Source organism: Mirounga angustirostris, unplaced genomic scaffold (assembly GCF_029215605.1).
Source record: "Mirounga angustirostris isolate CCGP_5_RB_7025 unplaced genomic scaffold, mMirAng1.0.hap1 SCAF_17, whole genome shotgun sequence".
NCBI lineage: Eukaryota > Metazoa > Chordata > Mammalia > Carnivora > Phocidae > Mirounga > Mirounga angustirostris.
The window spans coordinates 2,323,679-2,339,504 of record NW_026991725.1 but is presented as its reverse complement, the minus strand read 5'-3'; the positions used below and the strand labels follow the sequence as shown (position 1 = coordinate 2,339,504).

The 15,826-nt window shown below is 49.5% G+C and overlaps 1 protein-coding gene across 2 annotated transcripts in view; it reads left to right on the top strand.

Moving 5' to 3' along the window:
- The window catches only part of DOC2B (double C2 domain beta), a 34,694-nt gene extending 19,870 nt beyond the window's left edge, over positions 1–14,824 (top strand). For both annotated transcript variants that reach the window (XM_064582056.1, XM_045889587.3), the window contains exons 7-9: positions 9,276–9,357; positions 10,280–10,376; positions 11,237–14,824. In XM_064582056.1, coding sequence (XP_064438126.1) covers positions 9,276–9,357; positions 10,280–10,376; positions 11,237–11,373 — 316 coding nt within the window. In that variant the 3' untranslated portion in view covers positions 11,374–14,824. The remainder of the gene's footprint in view (positions 1–9,275; positions 9,358–10,279; positions 10,377–11,236) is intronic.
- Positions 14,825–15,826: the final 1,002 nt, after the last annotated feature.

Here is a 15,826-nt window from a genome sequence, read left to right as displayed (position 1 = left end):
TTATTACAAGATTATACTAACTGAAAGAAACCAAACATAAAAGACCACACCTTATATAATTTCATTTATATGAAGGTCCAAAATAGGCAAATCCAGAGGCAGAAAGCAGATTAGATGAGTAGTTGCCAGGGGCTGGGGGAGGAGGTGGGGGGGATGGGGGAGTAACCGGCTTTCTTTCTGAGGAGATGAAATGTCCTAAAATTGATTGTGACGGTTGCACAACTCTGTGAATGGACTAAAAACCATTCAATTGTAGACTTTAAAAGGGTACATTTTACAACATGTGAATCGTATTTTAGTAGAGCCGTTATTTTTTAAAAAGTCCAATGCCACCAGGCCCAGGAGCAGTGCCAGGCACAATGGGAAGCTGACCAGGATCACTGGGGGAAGGATGTTCCCCGCACATGGTGCAGGGACTACTGGTTTTCCACATTAAAAAAAAAACAGTCGTTTGGGTCCCCACCTCACCATTAACAAAACTGTGATTTCCGGTGGATTAGAGACCACTGTGAGAGGAGATGCCATAACCATGCTGAAGATCAGCAGGAGACTCTTTATAACCATTGGAGGGAAAGTCAGTAATATCCAGTCAACGAGGCCAGTGTGCCACCCTCTTGGCTGCATTATTTCCCCTCCAGTTTTGTATCCTAGAAACCCGTGTACGGGTGAAGGGCTGCGCACTGCGGCATTCCTCATCACGGCCATACACCGGAAACAGCCAAGCATTTGTCAGCAGAGGAATAGATTCATAAAATGTGGCATAGGCATATGATATAGTACTATGCAGTTAAAATGAATACATTAGGACTAGGTAAATTAACATGGACAGCTATCCAAACATGCTGATCCCGAAAGCAAACTTCCCAACAGTGCACACAGTGTGATACTGTTTCTGTACATTTGTGTATCTCACACCCTGCAGAGAATGTCACAGTAGCGTGTCTCTGGGGAGGGAGGGGCTGGGGAGGGCAACCAAGTGACTGCACTTGTACTTGGGATGCTAGAGTTCCCAGAGTTCCCAGATGGAAGGAAAGACCATCCAAAGCCCAAATGCTGGTGAGATTTTAAAATCTGGCTCCGTGTCCACCAGCCAGGTTGACAGGAATTCCAGGGTCCTATGCTGGATTAAAAGTCAGGTTTGGGCGCCTGGGTGGCTCAGTCGGTTAAGCGTCTGCCTTCGGCTCAGGTCATGATCTCAGGGTCCTGGGATCGAGCCCCACATCGGGCTCCTTGCTCAGCAGGAAGCCTGCTTCTCCCTCTCCCGCTCCCCCTGCTTGTGTTCCCTCTCTCACTGTGTCTCTCTGTGTCAAATAAATCTTTAAAAAAAAAAAGTCAGATTTACTGAGATAGAATTTATACACTGTAAGTTTCCCCCCTTTTGAAATTCAAGGGATGTATACAATCTTGTGACCACCACCACAGTCAAGATACAGAATCCTTCTGTCACCCAGAAAGTTCCTCCAGCCCTAGGCAACCACTGATACGTTTTCTGTCCCAATAGTTTTGCCTGTTCCAGACTTTCTTCTAAAGGCAAACTTTCCGTATGTTGCCTTTGGAATTAGCTTCTTTCATATAGCATAATGAGTTGGAGATTCATTATTTTTTTTTAAAGATTTATTTATTTATTTGAGAGAGAGAGAGAGAATGAGAGGGGGGAGGGTCAAAGAGAGAGGCAGACTCCCTGCCGAGCAGGGAGCCGATGCGGGACTCGATCCAAGGACTCCAGGATCACGACCTGAGCCGAAGGCAGTCGCTTAACCAACTGAGCCACCCAGGCGCCCCCTGGAGATTCATTATTGCCAAGTAGAACAACAACAACCACAAGTTGTTCAGTTCACTTTATGTTGAAGTGCACTTGTTTCGTTTTTTTGTGGTTTTTTTGAGTATAGTTGACCCACAATGTTATGTTAGTTTCCAGTGTACAACATAGTAACTGGATTGTCATATACACTATGCTCTGCCCTCCCTAAGTGTCGCTAACCTGTCACCATATAACACTGTTGCAGCACTGTTGACTGTTCCCCATGCTGTGCCTTTCATCCCCGTGCTTCAGTCCTTCCAGAACCGGTAGCCCCTGCCTCCCACACCCCTTCGCCCATCTTGCCCATCCCCATGATCACCTCCCTCCCCTCTGGCAATCACCGGTGTGCTCTGTGTTTATGGGTCTGTTTCTGCTTTGTTTATGTGCTTTATTCTTTTTTTTTTTTTTACAATTTTATTTATTTATTTATGTATTTATTCAGTACAAGAAGGGGGAGGGGGAGAGGGGAGAGGGGGGAAGAGAGGATCTCCAGCAGAGTCCACGCTGAGCAAGGAGCCTGACACGGGACTCAGTCTCATGACCCCAAGCTCATAACCTGAGCTGAAATCAGGAGTCAGACACTCAACCAGCTGAGCCACCCAGGCGCCCCTGTTTCATTCTTTAGATTCCACATATGAGTGAAATCACGTGGTAGTTGTCTTTCTCCGTCTGACCTATGTCACTTACCATCATATTCTGTAGCTCCATCCATGTTGTCGCAAATGGCAAGATCGTGTTTTTTTATGGCTGAGTAATATTCCTGTGTCTGTCTCACATCTTTTTTTTTTTTTTAAAGATTTTATTTATTTATTTGACAGGGACAGCGAGGGAGGGAACACTAGCAGGGGGAGTGGGAGGGGGAGAAGCAGGCTTCCCGCTGAGCAGGGAGCCCGATGTGGGGCTCGATCCCAGGACCCTGGGATCATGACCTGAGCCAACGGCAGACGCCCAACTGACTGAGCCACCCAGGCGCCCCTCCCCTTGGTATTTTTGGAGGAACCTCTGGACAATTTTCCACAGTGGCTGTACCAGTTTACATCCTCACCAACAGTACATGAAGATTCCTTTTTCTCCATCCACATCCTTGTCAGTACTTGTTACTCCTTGTCTTTCTATACTAGTCATTCTGACAGGTGTGAGGTGATATCTCATTGTGGTTTTGATTTGCATTTCCCTGGTGCTGAGTGTTGTTGAGCATCGTTCCATGTGTCTGTTGGCCATCTGGATGTCTTGTCAGTTATTTTTGGTGTTGAGTTGCATAAGTTCTTTACATGTTTTGGGTATTCACCCCGATAACAGATATATCATTTGCAAATATCCTCTCATTCAGTAAGTTTCTTTTCATTTTGTTGTTGGTTTCCTTTGCTGTGCAAAAACTTTTTATTTTTATATAGTCCCAACAGCTTTTTTTTTTTTAAGATTTTATTTATAAGAGACAGAGACAGAGAGAGAGGCAGAGGGAGAAGCAGGCTTCCCGCTGAGCAGGGAGCCCAATGCGGGACTCGATCCCAGGACCCTGGGACCCTGGGATCATGACCTGAGCCGAAGGCAGACGCTGAACCATCTGAGCCACCCAGGCGCCCTCAACAGCTTATTTTTGCTTTTGTTTCCCTTGCCTGAGGAGACATCTCTAGAAAAATGTTGCTAAGGCTGATGTCAGAGAGATTGCTGCTTATATTTTCTTCTAGGAGTTTTATGGTTTCAGGTCTTATATGTAAGTCTTTAATCCATTTTGAGTTTATTTTTGTATATGGTGTAAAAAAAAAAAAAGTGGTCCAGTTTTCTCAGCACCATTTATTGAAGAGACTGTCTTTTCCCCACTGTATATTCTTGCCTCCTTTGTTGTATATTAATAGACCACATAAGCATGGGTTTATTTCTGGGCTCTCTATTCTGTTCCATTGATGTATCTGCCTGTTTTTGCACCAGTACCATATTGTTTGTTTGTTTGTTTGTTTGTTTGTTTTAGAGAGAGCACGTGAGCAGGGGAGGGAGGAGGCAGAGGGAGAGAGAGAATCCCAAGCAGGCCCCACACCCAGAGCAGAGCCCAATGCGGGGCTCAATCTTATGACCCTGAGATCATGACCTGACCTGAAATCAAGAGTCAGACGCTTAACTGACTGAGCCAACCAGGTGCCCCTGGAATTGTTTTCTTAATTTCTCTTTCTGCTAACTCATTATTAGTGCATAGAAATGCAACAGATCTCTGTATATTCATTATGTATCCTGCAGCGTCACTGAATTCATGTATTTATTCTAGCAGATCTTTGGTGGACTCTTTAGAGTTTTCTGTGTATAGTATCATGCCATCTGCTAATAGTGACAGTTTTACTTCTTCCTTACCAATATGGATGCCTTTTCATTTCTTATCTGATTGCTGTGGCTAGGACTTCCAGTAGTATGGTGAATAAAAGTGACAAGTGTCCTTGTTTTGTTCCTGATCTAAGAAGAAAAGCTCTCAGGTTTTTGCCAAGTATGATGTTAGCTGTGGGTTTGTCATATGTGGCCTTGATTACGTTGAGATATGTTCCCTCTAAACTGACTTTGTTGAGAGTTTTTATCATGAATCAATGTTGAATTTTGTCAAATGCTTTTTCTGCATCTCTTGAGATAATCATATAATGTGGTGTATCATATTGATTTGTGGATATTGAACCATCCTTGCATGTATGGAATAAATTCCACTTGATCATGGTGAATGGTCTTTTTAATGTATTGTTGAATGTGGTTTGCTTATATTTCCTTGAGGATTTTTGCATCTATGTTCATTAGAGATATTGGCCTGTAGTTCTTTCTTTCCCTTTTTTTTTTTTTTTTTTCTTGTAGTGTCTTTGTCTGGTTTTGGTATCAGACTAATACTGTGCTCATAGAATGTATTGGGAAGCTTTCCTTCCTCTTCCATTTTTTGGAATAGTTTAAAGAGAATAGGTATTAACTCTTCTTTAAATGTTTGGTAGAATTCACCTGCAAATCCATCTGGTCCTGGACTTTTATTTGTTGGGAGGTTTTTTTATTGCTGATTCAATTTCGTTACTAGTAATCAGTCTGTTCAGATTTTCTATTTCTTTTTCATTAGTTTTGGAAGATTGTATGTTTCTAGAAATTTATTGATTTCTTCAAGGTTGTCTAATTCGTTGGCATGTAATTTTTCATAGTAATCTCTTATAATCATTTATATTGTTGTCAGTTGTTCTCTTTCATTTATGATTTTATTTATTTGGGTCCTCTCTTTTATCTTAATGAGTCTGGCTAAAAGTTTATCAATTTTGTTTATTTTTTTAAAGAACCAGCTCTTGGTTTCATTGGTATTTTCCTTTTTTGGGGGGTGTATTTTCCTATTTTTTAAGACTTTATTTCATTTATTTCTACTCTGATCTTTATTATTTCCTTCTTTTAACTTTGGGCTTTGTTGTTTTTTTTTAATTTTTTTAAAATTTATTTATTTGACAGAGAAAGACAGCAATAGAGGGAACACAAGCAGAGGGAATGGGAGAGGGAGAAGCAGGCTTCCCGCGGAGCAGGGAGCCCGATGCAGGGCTCAATCCCAGGACCCTGGGATCATGACCTGAGCTGAAGGCAGATGCCCAATGACTGAGCCACCTAGACACCCCTCAATCTTCTTAAATGTAGAGTTTAAAAAAAATTTTTTTTTAATTTGAGAGAGAGAACAGGGGGAGGGGCAGAGAGAGGGAGAGGGGGAGAGAGAGAGACAGGGAAACAGAGAGAGAGAGATTTCCATGCTGAGCATGGAAGCTGACATGGGGCTCTATCTCACAACCCTGAGATCATGACCTGAGCCAAAATCAAGAGTCAGATGCTTAACTGACTGAACCACCCAGGCACCCCTTAAATGTTGTGTGGCCTAACAGGTGATCAGTCCTGGAGAATGTTCCATGTGCACCTGAAAAGAATGTGTGTTGCCTTGTTTTTGGATGGAAAGCTCTGTACATGTCTGGTTTTTTTTGTTTGTTTGTTTTGTCTTAATTTGAGTCCATCTGGTCTAATGTGCCATTCAAAGACACTGTTTCCTTATTGATTTTCTGTCTGGATGATCTATCCATTGATGTAATTGGGGTGTTAGTCACCTACTATTATTGTATTACTGTCAATTTTGTTCTTTATGTCTGTTCATATTTGCTTTATGTATTTAGATGCTACAATATTGGGAGCATAGATATTTATAACTATCATATTTTCTTGTTGGACTGATCCCCTCATCATTTTATAATGTTCTTCTTTGTCTCTTATTAGTCTTTTTTTAAAAAATCTGTTTTGGGCGCCTGGGTGGCTCAGTCCTTAAGCGTCTGCCTTCAGCTCAGGTCATGATCCCAGGGTGCTGGGATCGAGTCCCACATTGGGCTCCCTGCTCTGCGGGAAAGCCTGCTTCTCCCTCTCCCACTCCCCCTGCTTGTGTTCCTGCCCTCGCTGTGTCTCTCTCTGTCAAATAAATAAATAAAATCTTTTTTAAAAAAAAAATCTGTTTTGTCTGATGTAAGTAAGTATTGCTACCTCAGCATCCCCCCATCCCCACCCCCCGCCATTCACCCTCACCCCTGCTTCCATTTGCATGGCATATTTTTTTCCATCCCTTCATTTTCAGTCTGTGTCTTTAAGTCTGAACTGAGTATCTTGTAGACAGCATATAGATGGGTCTAGTCTTTTTTATCCATTCTGTCACCCTCTGTCTTTTGATTGGAGCATTTAGACCATTGAGATTTAAAGTAATTATTGACAGGTGTGTGCTTATTGCCATTTTGTTAAGTGTTTCCTATTGGTTTTTGTGACTTGCCAGCTATTGATGACTGCATAAAGCTGCCAAAGAACAGGTGTTTGTGTGGATCTATGTCTTCATTTCTCTCTCCCACATCCAACTTTCTTCAATACATATTTTGTAGTGTTTTCATAATGAACTAGTGTTATTTATGTAATACAAATCAACAATGAGATACCACTTTCTGCCTTTCAAACCAGCAAGGATTTTTTTTTTTAATAACTGGAAGTCTGTACCTCTTAATTCCCTAAACCTATTTCTTTTTTTTTTTTTTTTAAGATTTTATTTATTTATTTGAGAGAGAGCATGAGAGGGGGGAGGGTCAGAGGGAGAAGCAGACTCCCCACTGAGCAGGGAGCCCGATGCGGGACTCGATCCCGGGACTCCAGGATCATGACCTGAGCCGAAGGCAGTCGCTCAACCAACCGAGCCACACAGGCGCCCTCCCTAAACCTATTTCACTTGTCCCCTCCCCTTCCTCTCCCTCCCCTCTGGCAACCACCAGTTTGTTCTCTGTTTATGAGGATGATTCTGGTTTTTTGTTCATTTGCTTTGCTTTTCAGATTTCATATATAAGTGAAATCATATGGTGTGTGTCTCTCTGACTTTTGCACTTAGCATAACACCCTCTAGGTCCATCCATGTTGTCACAAATAGCAAGATCTCATTCTGTGTTACGGTTAATATTCCATTGTGTGTGTGTGTACATATACTTATATACACACAACTATATATACTCTGTATGTATATACGGATACACACACACATACATACACACACATCTTCTTTATCCATTCATCTATCAGTGGACACTTGGGTTGCTTCCATAATTTGGCTATTACGTATAATGTTTCAGTAAACACAGGGGTATATATATCTTTTTGAATTAGTGTTTTCATTGTCTTTGTGTAAATACCCAGTAATGAAATTTGGTACTTCTATTTTTTAATCTCTTGAGGAACCTCCATACTGTTTTCCACAGTGGCTGCACCAGTTTACATTCCCACCAGCAGTGAATGAGGGTTCCCTCTTCTCCACATTTTTTTTTTTTAAGATTTTATTTATTCATTTGACACAGAGAGAAAGAGAGCACAAGCAGGGAAAGCAGCAGGCAGAGGGAGAGAGAGAAGCAGGCTTCCCACTGAGAGGGGAGCCCGATGCGGGACTCGATCCCGGGACTCCAGGATCATGACCTGAGCCGAAGGCAGACGCTTAACCAACTGAGCCACCCAGGCGCGCCTCCTCTTCTCCACACCTTCAGCAACACTGACATCTTGTCTTTTTGATATTAGCCATTCTGACTGGTGTGAGGTGGTACCTCATCATGGTTTTGATTTGCATTTCCCTGATGATTATTGGTTTCATGTATCTGTTGGCCAGCTCTGTGTCTTCTTTAGAAAAATGTATTTTCAGGCTCCCTGCCCATTTTTAAATCAGATTATTTGGGGTTTTTTGGTGTTGAGTTGCATAAGTTCTTTATATATTTTGGGTATTAACCCCTTGTCAGATAAATCATTTGCAAATATCTTCTCTCATTCAGTAAGTTGTCTTCTCATTTTGTTGATGGTTTCCTTTGCTGTGCAAAAGCTTTTTATTTTGGTGTAGTCTCAATAGTTTATTTTTTGCTTTTGTTTCCCTTGCCTGAGGAGACACACCCGTAAATATGTTACTAAGGCTGATGTTCAAGAGATTACTGCAAACCAGCAAGGATTTTTAAGGCAACGATACTCAGCTTTGTTGAGGGTACTGTGCATCATCTGTTTGGTCTTTTCAGAGGACAGTTTGGCATAATGGAGCAAGAAGCTTGATACATGTGTGCCTTTGGGTGGGTAATTTCACTTCTAGGAATTCAGCCGTTCAGCAGATGTTTGCTGACCTACCCAGTTTACTGAGCCCCCAGCAGGGTGCCGGGAAGCCCTTAGTGAGACAGAGGTTGTCCCCACCCCCAGAGCACCCTCAGCAGAGGCAGGACTGTTATCACTCAAGTGTCTATTCAGGGACAGGGTAAGAAGTTCTGCAAAGGAGCTCCTTTCCCGGCTTCTGAGTACCAGCCCTGTGCTGAGCAGCTGTGTGACCTTGGGCAAGTCCCTCTACTTCTCTGAGCTGATGAAAGCTCTTCTGCATCAAAGTCTAAGGAGCTAAGAGCTGTAAAGGAGCTGCTCACAAGCCAGGCTTCCCTCTCCCTCAAAGCCCCAGTGAGGTAGAGATGATGGTCGTAGAGCTCTGGGAATATACGAATCCATTACATACTGCAGACAGTATTTATATAATTACATCTGATAATTCACATACTTTAGAAAGAGGATTTTCATAGTATGTGGATTGTATGTCAATAAATTCGCTATTTTAAAAAAAGGGTAATCTCTTAACAAGGGACCAACTCTGCTAAAAATGTTTTTCTGGTGGGAAATGAAAGCTTTATGAAAATTAGACTTCCAGAAACAAGGAAAAACCTCTAGGGGAGAAGGAGACTCTGTGGTTAACTTCAGAAAGGGGCGCAGACAGAAGTCTAGGTGGCAAAGGAACCACTTGCTTCACCCCCTGCAGCTGACCACTAACCTTTGCCACAGAGTAGTGCTGGGTATCCTGTGGTTAGTAGGAACGGGAGGCCCAGGGAGCGAAAAGCTCTTCCAAGCCCTGCTGGCTCCAACTGTAGCCACAGCTTCTCCGCACCCTCTGCCCATCGGTTGCTTATAATTTCAGATACCTGAAGCCAGATGTGGACAAGAAATCTAAACATAAGACAGCAGTAAAGAAGAAGACCCTGAACCCCGAGTTCAATGAGGTACAAGGGGCTGGTGAAGCTGCTGGGAAGCTGCTCGCTCTCCCCCAGGGCAGGGGGCCTGGGGGTGCTGAGTTTTCCAAGGGCTACTGTGGGAACTGAGGGGTAGGAGGGGCCCCCAGGAGAGCCCTCGGCCACGGGGGGGTTGGGGGGGCAGGGGAGAGACAGGCCAGGCTGAACCAGGCCAAAGCGGTATGGATGGAGGGGCAGGGAAGCCTGGAAAGCTCTTTCCAGGATCAAATTGATGGGACATGGCCGTGTAGGATGTGGAGGTGGAATGGGGGGAGCCCAACAGCAAGAGGGGAGGTGCAGGTGAGGTGGGGGAAGCTCTGGGTGGGATGCAAGAATGTGAGATGCCCTGGGGCCTTGAGAAGGTCTGGTCCAGGTGGATACCCAGGTCCTCAGCCCAGGGGGCAGATACATCTGGAGAGCAGCAGAGGGGCCTAGGGAAGAGCCTGAGTGACTGAGGAGCAGGCAGAGGAGACTAAGGAGATGCTTCCAGAGGGTGAAGGGGATACCAGATGTCAGATCATCCCAGGCGCCTGTGGGAGAGAGCGTTTCACAAAGAAGGGAGTGGTGAGCAGAGCAGACCCAAGAGAGGTCAAGCACACCAAGGCCAGCTCGTGTGTATTGATCTGGCAGTAAGGAAGCTCTTGGGGATCTGGAGAGAGCAGCTTCAGGGACAGAGGAGCAGGTAGGTTGGAGGGCAGGGGACCCTGAGGACCCCAGCCAGGCTCCAGGCAGAAGTGGGTAGAATGGGTGAGAATCTGCCCTCGTCCACCACCGAGCACTGACCACCCTCCCATTCCTCCCTCCCTCCCTCCCCCCTCACCACACCCCTCACCACACCTCAGAGCCTTCCTGGCCACTGGCCAAGTTGCAGGCCCTGTGGCCTTGGCCCTGACTCTCTTCTTCTGGCCACCAGGAATTCTGTTATGAGATTAAGCATGGGGACCTGGCGAAGAAGACTCTGGAAGTTACTGTTTGGGATTATGACATTGGAAAATCCAACGATTTCATTGGTAAGAGCACACAATGAGAATGCCGTTTGGCCACATGGCCCTGAATCCAGGCCACAGCCCCTCCTTCCTGGCCTCTATGGCCCCAGCTTTCCCCAGACTGTCTGCCCTCAGACACAGGGGGCCTCAGACCTTACCCAGCCTGACTCCATGTGACAGAGGAGTAGATAGGCCCAGAGAGGGAGAGAGGCCTGGGAGGGCCACACAGCAGTCTTGGTGGGCCAGGGGTGCGAGGTGATGATGGTCGGTGCTTTGGGCTGGCCTCTGAGCCCTGTGGCCCCGAACTCCTGGTCGGCTTCGTGGCTGTGCAGAGTAGAGCTGTGCCCATCCCTCGGCCCCCGACGCGTGACGTTGCCCTTCAGCCCCCGCCTCGCTGCGGTGCTGGAGAGGGGAAGGACGGGATCCCAGGGCCCTGGAGAGGGGAAGGACGGGATCCCAGGGCCCTGGAGAGGGGAAGGACGGGATCCCAGGGCCCTGGAGAGGGGAAGGACGGGATCCCAGGGCCCTGGAGAGGGGAAGGACGGGATCCCAGGGCCCTGGAGAGGGGAAGGACGGGATCCCAGGGCCCTGGAGAGGGGAAGGACGGGATCCCAGGGCCCTGGAGAGGGGAAGGACGGGATCCCAGGGCTCTGGAGAGGGGAAGGACGGGATCGCAGGGCCCTGATCGGCCGGGGGCGGGAGGGCCGGCCAAGCGTGCGGTGCGGTCGGCAGACCACTGCCCAGCTTCCGAGCCCGGTGGGCGGGGTGGGGAGAAGAGCCTTGGAGCACAGAATCGGGAGGGGGGGCCTTGGGGTAGGGGCACCTGCCTCCAGGCCCCCGGGAGTCACCGTGTCCCCGGCCACCCCCTGGCTCCCTTCCCGCAGGCGGTGTGGTTCTGGGCATCAACGCTAAGGGCGAGCGCCTGAAGCACTGGTTTGACTGCCTAAAAAACAAGGACAAGCGGATCGAGCGCTGGCACACGCTCACCAACGAGCTCCCGGGGGCCGTGCTCAGCGACTGACCAGCCCCCGCCTGCTGCCGCACCCGCCCCTGCCCGTCTGCTGGCCCAGCACCGGCCTGGCCCTGGGCCTCCTCAGCTGCCACCAAGGGCCTCGGCCCTCATCTTAGGGGAGATCCAGGATGCCCGCCCGGACACTGCGCCCCGGCGGCCCCTGCTCGGAGGCTGAGGGGGGCTCCGCCGCTCCGGGGACAGCAAGGCCAGAGAGCTGGGCCTGCTCTCAGCCCCTGGGGCCCAAGAAGGCGGGGGGCGGCGGGGAGAGGACCTTGGCCTCGGCGCCCACCCCAGGGAAGGGAAGGGGGCCGTCCGGGGGCTGAGGGCCCTACTGGAGGTCAGCAGTAAGTCAGGGGGACCCCAGGCTGAGAGAACAGGAGTGGAGGGGCGCCTTGGCAGGGCCAGTGAGAACTCCCGAGAGGGACATTAGGGAGGGGGCGTGGGGGGAAGGAGATTTGGGGAAGTATTCCCAAAAAGGAGGTTCTTACCACATCCGTTCATCTCTGGCATTCCTGGGCGGGTGGAAAAAAGCTGACCCGAGAGCAAGGAGCGAGGTGAAGTTCCCACAGGCTCTCACTGAACATGGGCAATTGGCAAGCACTTCACTCAATGATTCCACAAGCCCTTGGAGATGAATGAGACCCAGGGCTTGCCCTCTGAGAGTTCCTTGTCTAATCAGGGAGCTAAAAACAAACCATTACAACAGGGAGGGAGGAATGCCAAGGCCAGGCTGACATACCTTTGAGTGTCATGGACTCTGACTCTACTGGGAGGCAGGGAGGGCTTCCCGGAGGAGGTGATGCTTCAGCAAGGCCTTGAAGGGTGAATGGAGTTTCTGGGCAGACAAAGGGGAAGGGCAATGTGTGCAGTGGGAATGATCTATAAAAGCCTAGAGGGGAGGGTATGGTGATTGGGCTAGGGTCGCTGTGCAAGACCTGGGGTCTCTGGAGACAGGGTGTGTTAGGACAGGAGTGGGGCCTAGAGGTGATGTCACCCACCCCTGCTCCCACCCCACCCCTGCCTGCCAGGCCAGCCCCAGCTCCTAGCTTTGGGGGAAGTGATGGAAGCACTGTGGTGAAACTGATCTTGGGGCAGGGTCTAGTTCAGCCCTCAGACCCAGTTCTCCCCACTTTAATCTTTCTCCTCCCAAGGAACCTGGCTCTCATTCTTACCAGCTTAAGCATGAGGTCAGCTGTAATCAAGAAAAGGGTCCCCCCCCCCTTTTTTTCATGAAGCAAAAAGTTCTCATCTTCACCCTCTTCTTCCTTTCACCCACCCCCCACTTCTGAGTCCAGGCCTGGGGAGTGAGGGGTCCAGGTGAACGCCCACACATCCTGGCCTTACTGTGGCCACTGATGTCCCTTTCAGGAGTGCTGGGTGGCAGTCCAGGGCCTCCTTTCTGAGGGGCCTGTGAGGCTGGCTCCTACCTCCAAGGGCTGAGAGAGACACCCTGCCTGGTGGGCCTGGCACCCTGAGTCAAATTGAGGGCATCGCAATTTGGGGGCCCACGTGTGAAGTCCCAAGTTTCTCCTGCCTACCAAGGGTCCTTCAAGACTGCTGTATGAACAAATGCAGAGCCAGGGAATTTGTGTGTTTGCCCCAGCACTGCACTAACGGAAAAGAGAGGCCCAGAGAGGGAAGGTGACGAGCCTGAGTGAGGCCTCCCTGCCCTGCCACAGCTGGGGTAGGCCAGGCTCCCTGGCCCCTGCCTCACCCCCGGCCCAGAGCTCTGGACAGCATGTTGCAAGAGAAGGAGGTCCGTCCTGTTAGCTTCCTGCCTGGGGCTCAGCCCTGCCTGCTGCAGACACAAAGCACATCACCATCTGAGGCCTAGGGTGATGATTCGAATTCCACCAAGTGCCCATCAGCCCTTTCCCGGTCTGCAGGGACAACAGGACTCTGGCCCCCACACAGTACCTGGCAACTTGGCTGGTCACAGAGCCTTGGTTTTCCTGTCTTTGAAGCGGCTTTGTGTATGTTAAGGGTTTTTACATGCACTGTCTTAATGAATTTTCACAATTCTGTGAGGTGGGTTTGTCATCTTCATTTGACAGATGAAGAAGCAGATTCAGAGAGGCTGAGTAGTCTGTCAATGTCACACAGCAGCAGGGCAAGGGCAAACCAGGACTCAGCCCGGGTCCTGTGACTGCCACATCCTCTGATTGTCTGGGAGATAGTACTCCCCAGTCCTCTCCCTCCTGGGCTGTGGAGGGCTCAGCAGATACACTCAGAAGACTCGGGAAGCTCTGGCGCCTGATGAAGGGGTGGGACCACAGCCCTGTCCTGCTGCCTCATCCCCTAGATGGCTTTGAAATCATTGGTCCACTTAGAACGTCCCCAGAGGTCCCCAGGGTCCAGGCCCGGAACTCAGCTGTCCCTCCCTAACCTCTGAGTCCGTGGGCCAGACCTTCCTCCTCGCGGGGGCTGAGGCAAGGGCTCCTCTCTTCTCCACAGGGCTGGAACGGGGGAAACCTCTGGGGGACTAAGGAAAGAGATGGCCTATTTTTGAGGGGCCTCCTGGCTGGGTGAGCCCTGGGTATCTTCCAGCTGTGCCTCTTGGAGGGCCTCAGGAAAGGAGCTGCAGAGCTGCTCTGTGAAGATACTGAAATGCTGAAGGGCAAGGCTAGAAGGGGCCGTGAGTCTGACCCAATACAACGTCCTTGTTAGACACCAGGGAAACTGAGGCCCAGCGAGCGTAAGGAGCCCATTTAGGGCTCTCTACTGCCCCAGGTTGTGCAAGGGTAGACTTGGCCCCAGCTGACCCCAGGGACAGGGTGGAAGACGGGTCTTCTGGACAACCAGCCCAAGTGGGGGGTGGGGCGCCTAGGGAGGAGGGACCCCAGGGAGTGCGGAACTCTTCGCCAGGGCCGGCACTGCTCCTGACCCCTCGCGGACTGGATTTCTGTGACCGCTCTTTCGGGAGCTGCAGTCGTCCGCTCTGCCTTCGACCTCAGACTGGCATCCCTCCTCTGGCCGGTCAGCCGCACAAACAGACGGGACCGTTGACGCCCCTCCCCCCCCAGGCCAAAGCCATCCCCGAGTCTGGTGTCTGTAACCAGGAAGTCGCCCGACGGCGCGCTGCGCCCTCCACGCCCGCCTCCCGCCGCCCCACTGGCCAATCCCGGACGGGCCCGCCTTCCACCCCCGAAGCGGGGACCGCCTGGCCCCTAGCGGCGAGAGCGGGAACTGCGCCTCCCGGCCCGTGCATGTCCTTCCGTTTGCTCGTTCTCTCAGCGGGACCCCGATGCATGGACTCTGGCTGTCGTCGACGCGGACGCTCGCGCACTGCTTACCACCGTTTTGCTACCATGTGGCGGCTGCACAACACGTCCTTAACCTGCAGCCGCACACTCGATTTTTGTACTTTCGTCTTACCTACTCGAGGGTGTCCTTTTTAAGTCTTATTTGTTAATATTTATAATGACCTATAATTCAAAGTAAATGAAAACGTTCACTGCAATCGCGTTGGCTTGAAAGACTCCTTCAAATAGATTTGGATGAAAGGCCCGGAAAGAACGGCTGACTGGCAACCGAGGCGCACTCAGCACACTGTCTCCCTTAACGCTTCACCGAGAACTCATTAGCGACAGGTCTCGAGTTACAGGTGGGAAAACGAAGGCTCAGAGAGGTTAAATATTTGTGCCGAATCACACACCTGGTAAGTGACACAACCAGGATCCAACTAATGCCCCCCAAGACTTTGTATGCCAGGATCAGCATGCCATGCTGCCATGCACTCATTCAACAAACAGCTGTGGAGTATTAACTCTACCACCAGGCACGGGTCTAGGCACTTGGGGCAGAGTCATCAGCAAGACAGCCAACAGACAGCAAATCTAGCATGTTAAAAGATGGCAATAGGGGCACCTGGCTGGCTCCATCGGTGGAGCATGTGACTGGATCTCTGGCTCATGGGTCTGAGCCCCACACTGGGGGTAGAGATTACTTTAAAAAAAAAAGACAAAGGAATTAGCTGTGGGGGGGTTGGGCTTAAATAGGCAAGTGAGGGGGGCCTCCAAAGAAAGTGACTTTTTTTTTTTTTAAAGATTTTATTTATTTATTTATTTGAGAGAGAGAAACAGCATGAGAGGAGAGAGGGTCAGAGGGAGAAGCAGGCTCCCCGCTGAGCTTGGAGCCCGATGTGGGACTCGATCCCGGGACTCCGGGACCATGACCTGAGCCGAAGGCAGTCGCCCAACCAACTGAGCCACCCAGGTGCCCAGAAAGTGACTTTTGAGCTAAGACTCAGAGGGGATGAGGGAGGGAGCTATGGAGATACCTGGAATGGACTGTTTAGGTGGGGGAGATGGCCAGTATCCCTAGTGATGGGGGCAGGTGTGGCATGACTGAGAATAGCAAGAGCCGGGTGGGGCAAGGGAAGAGCCCTAAATAGGGGCACAGAACAAGGGACCAGGTCAAGTAGGACTTTATAAAGACTGGTTTTCACTCTGTGTGAGATGGG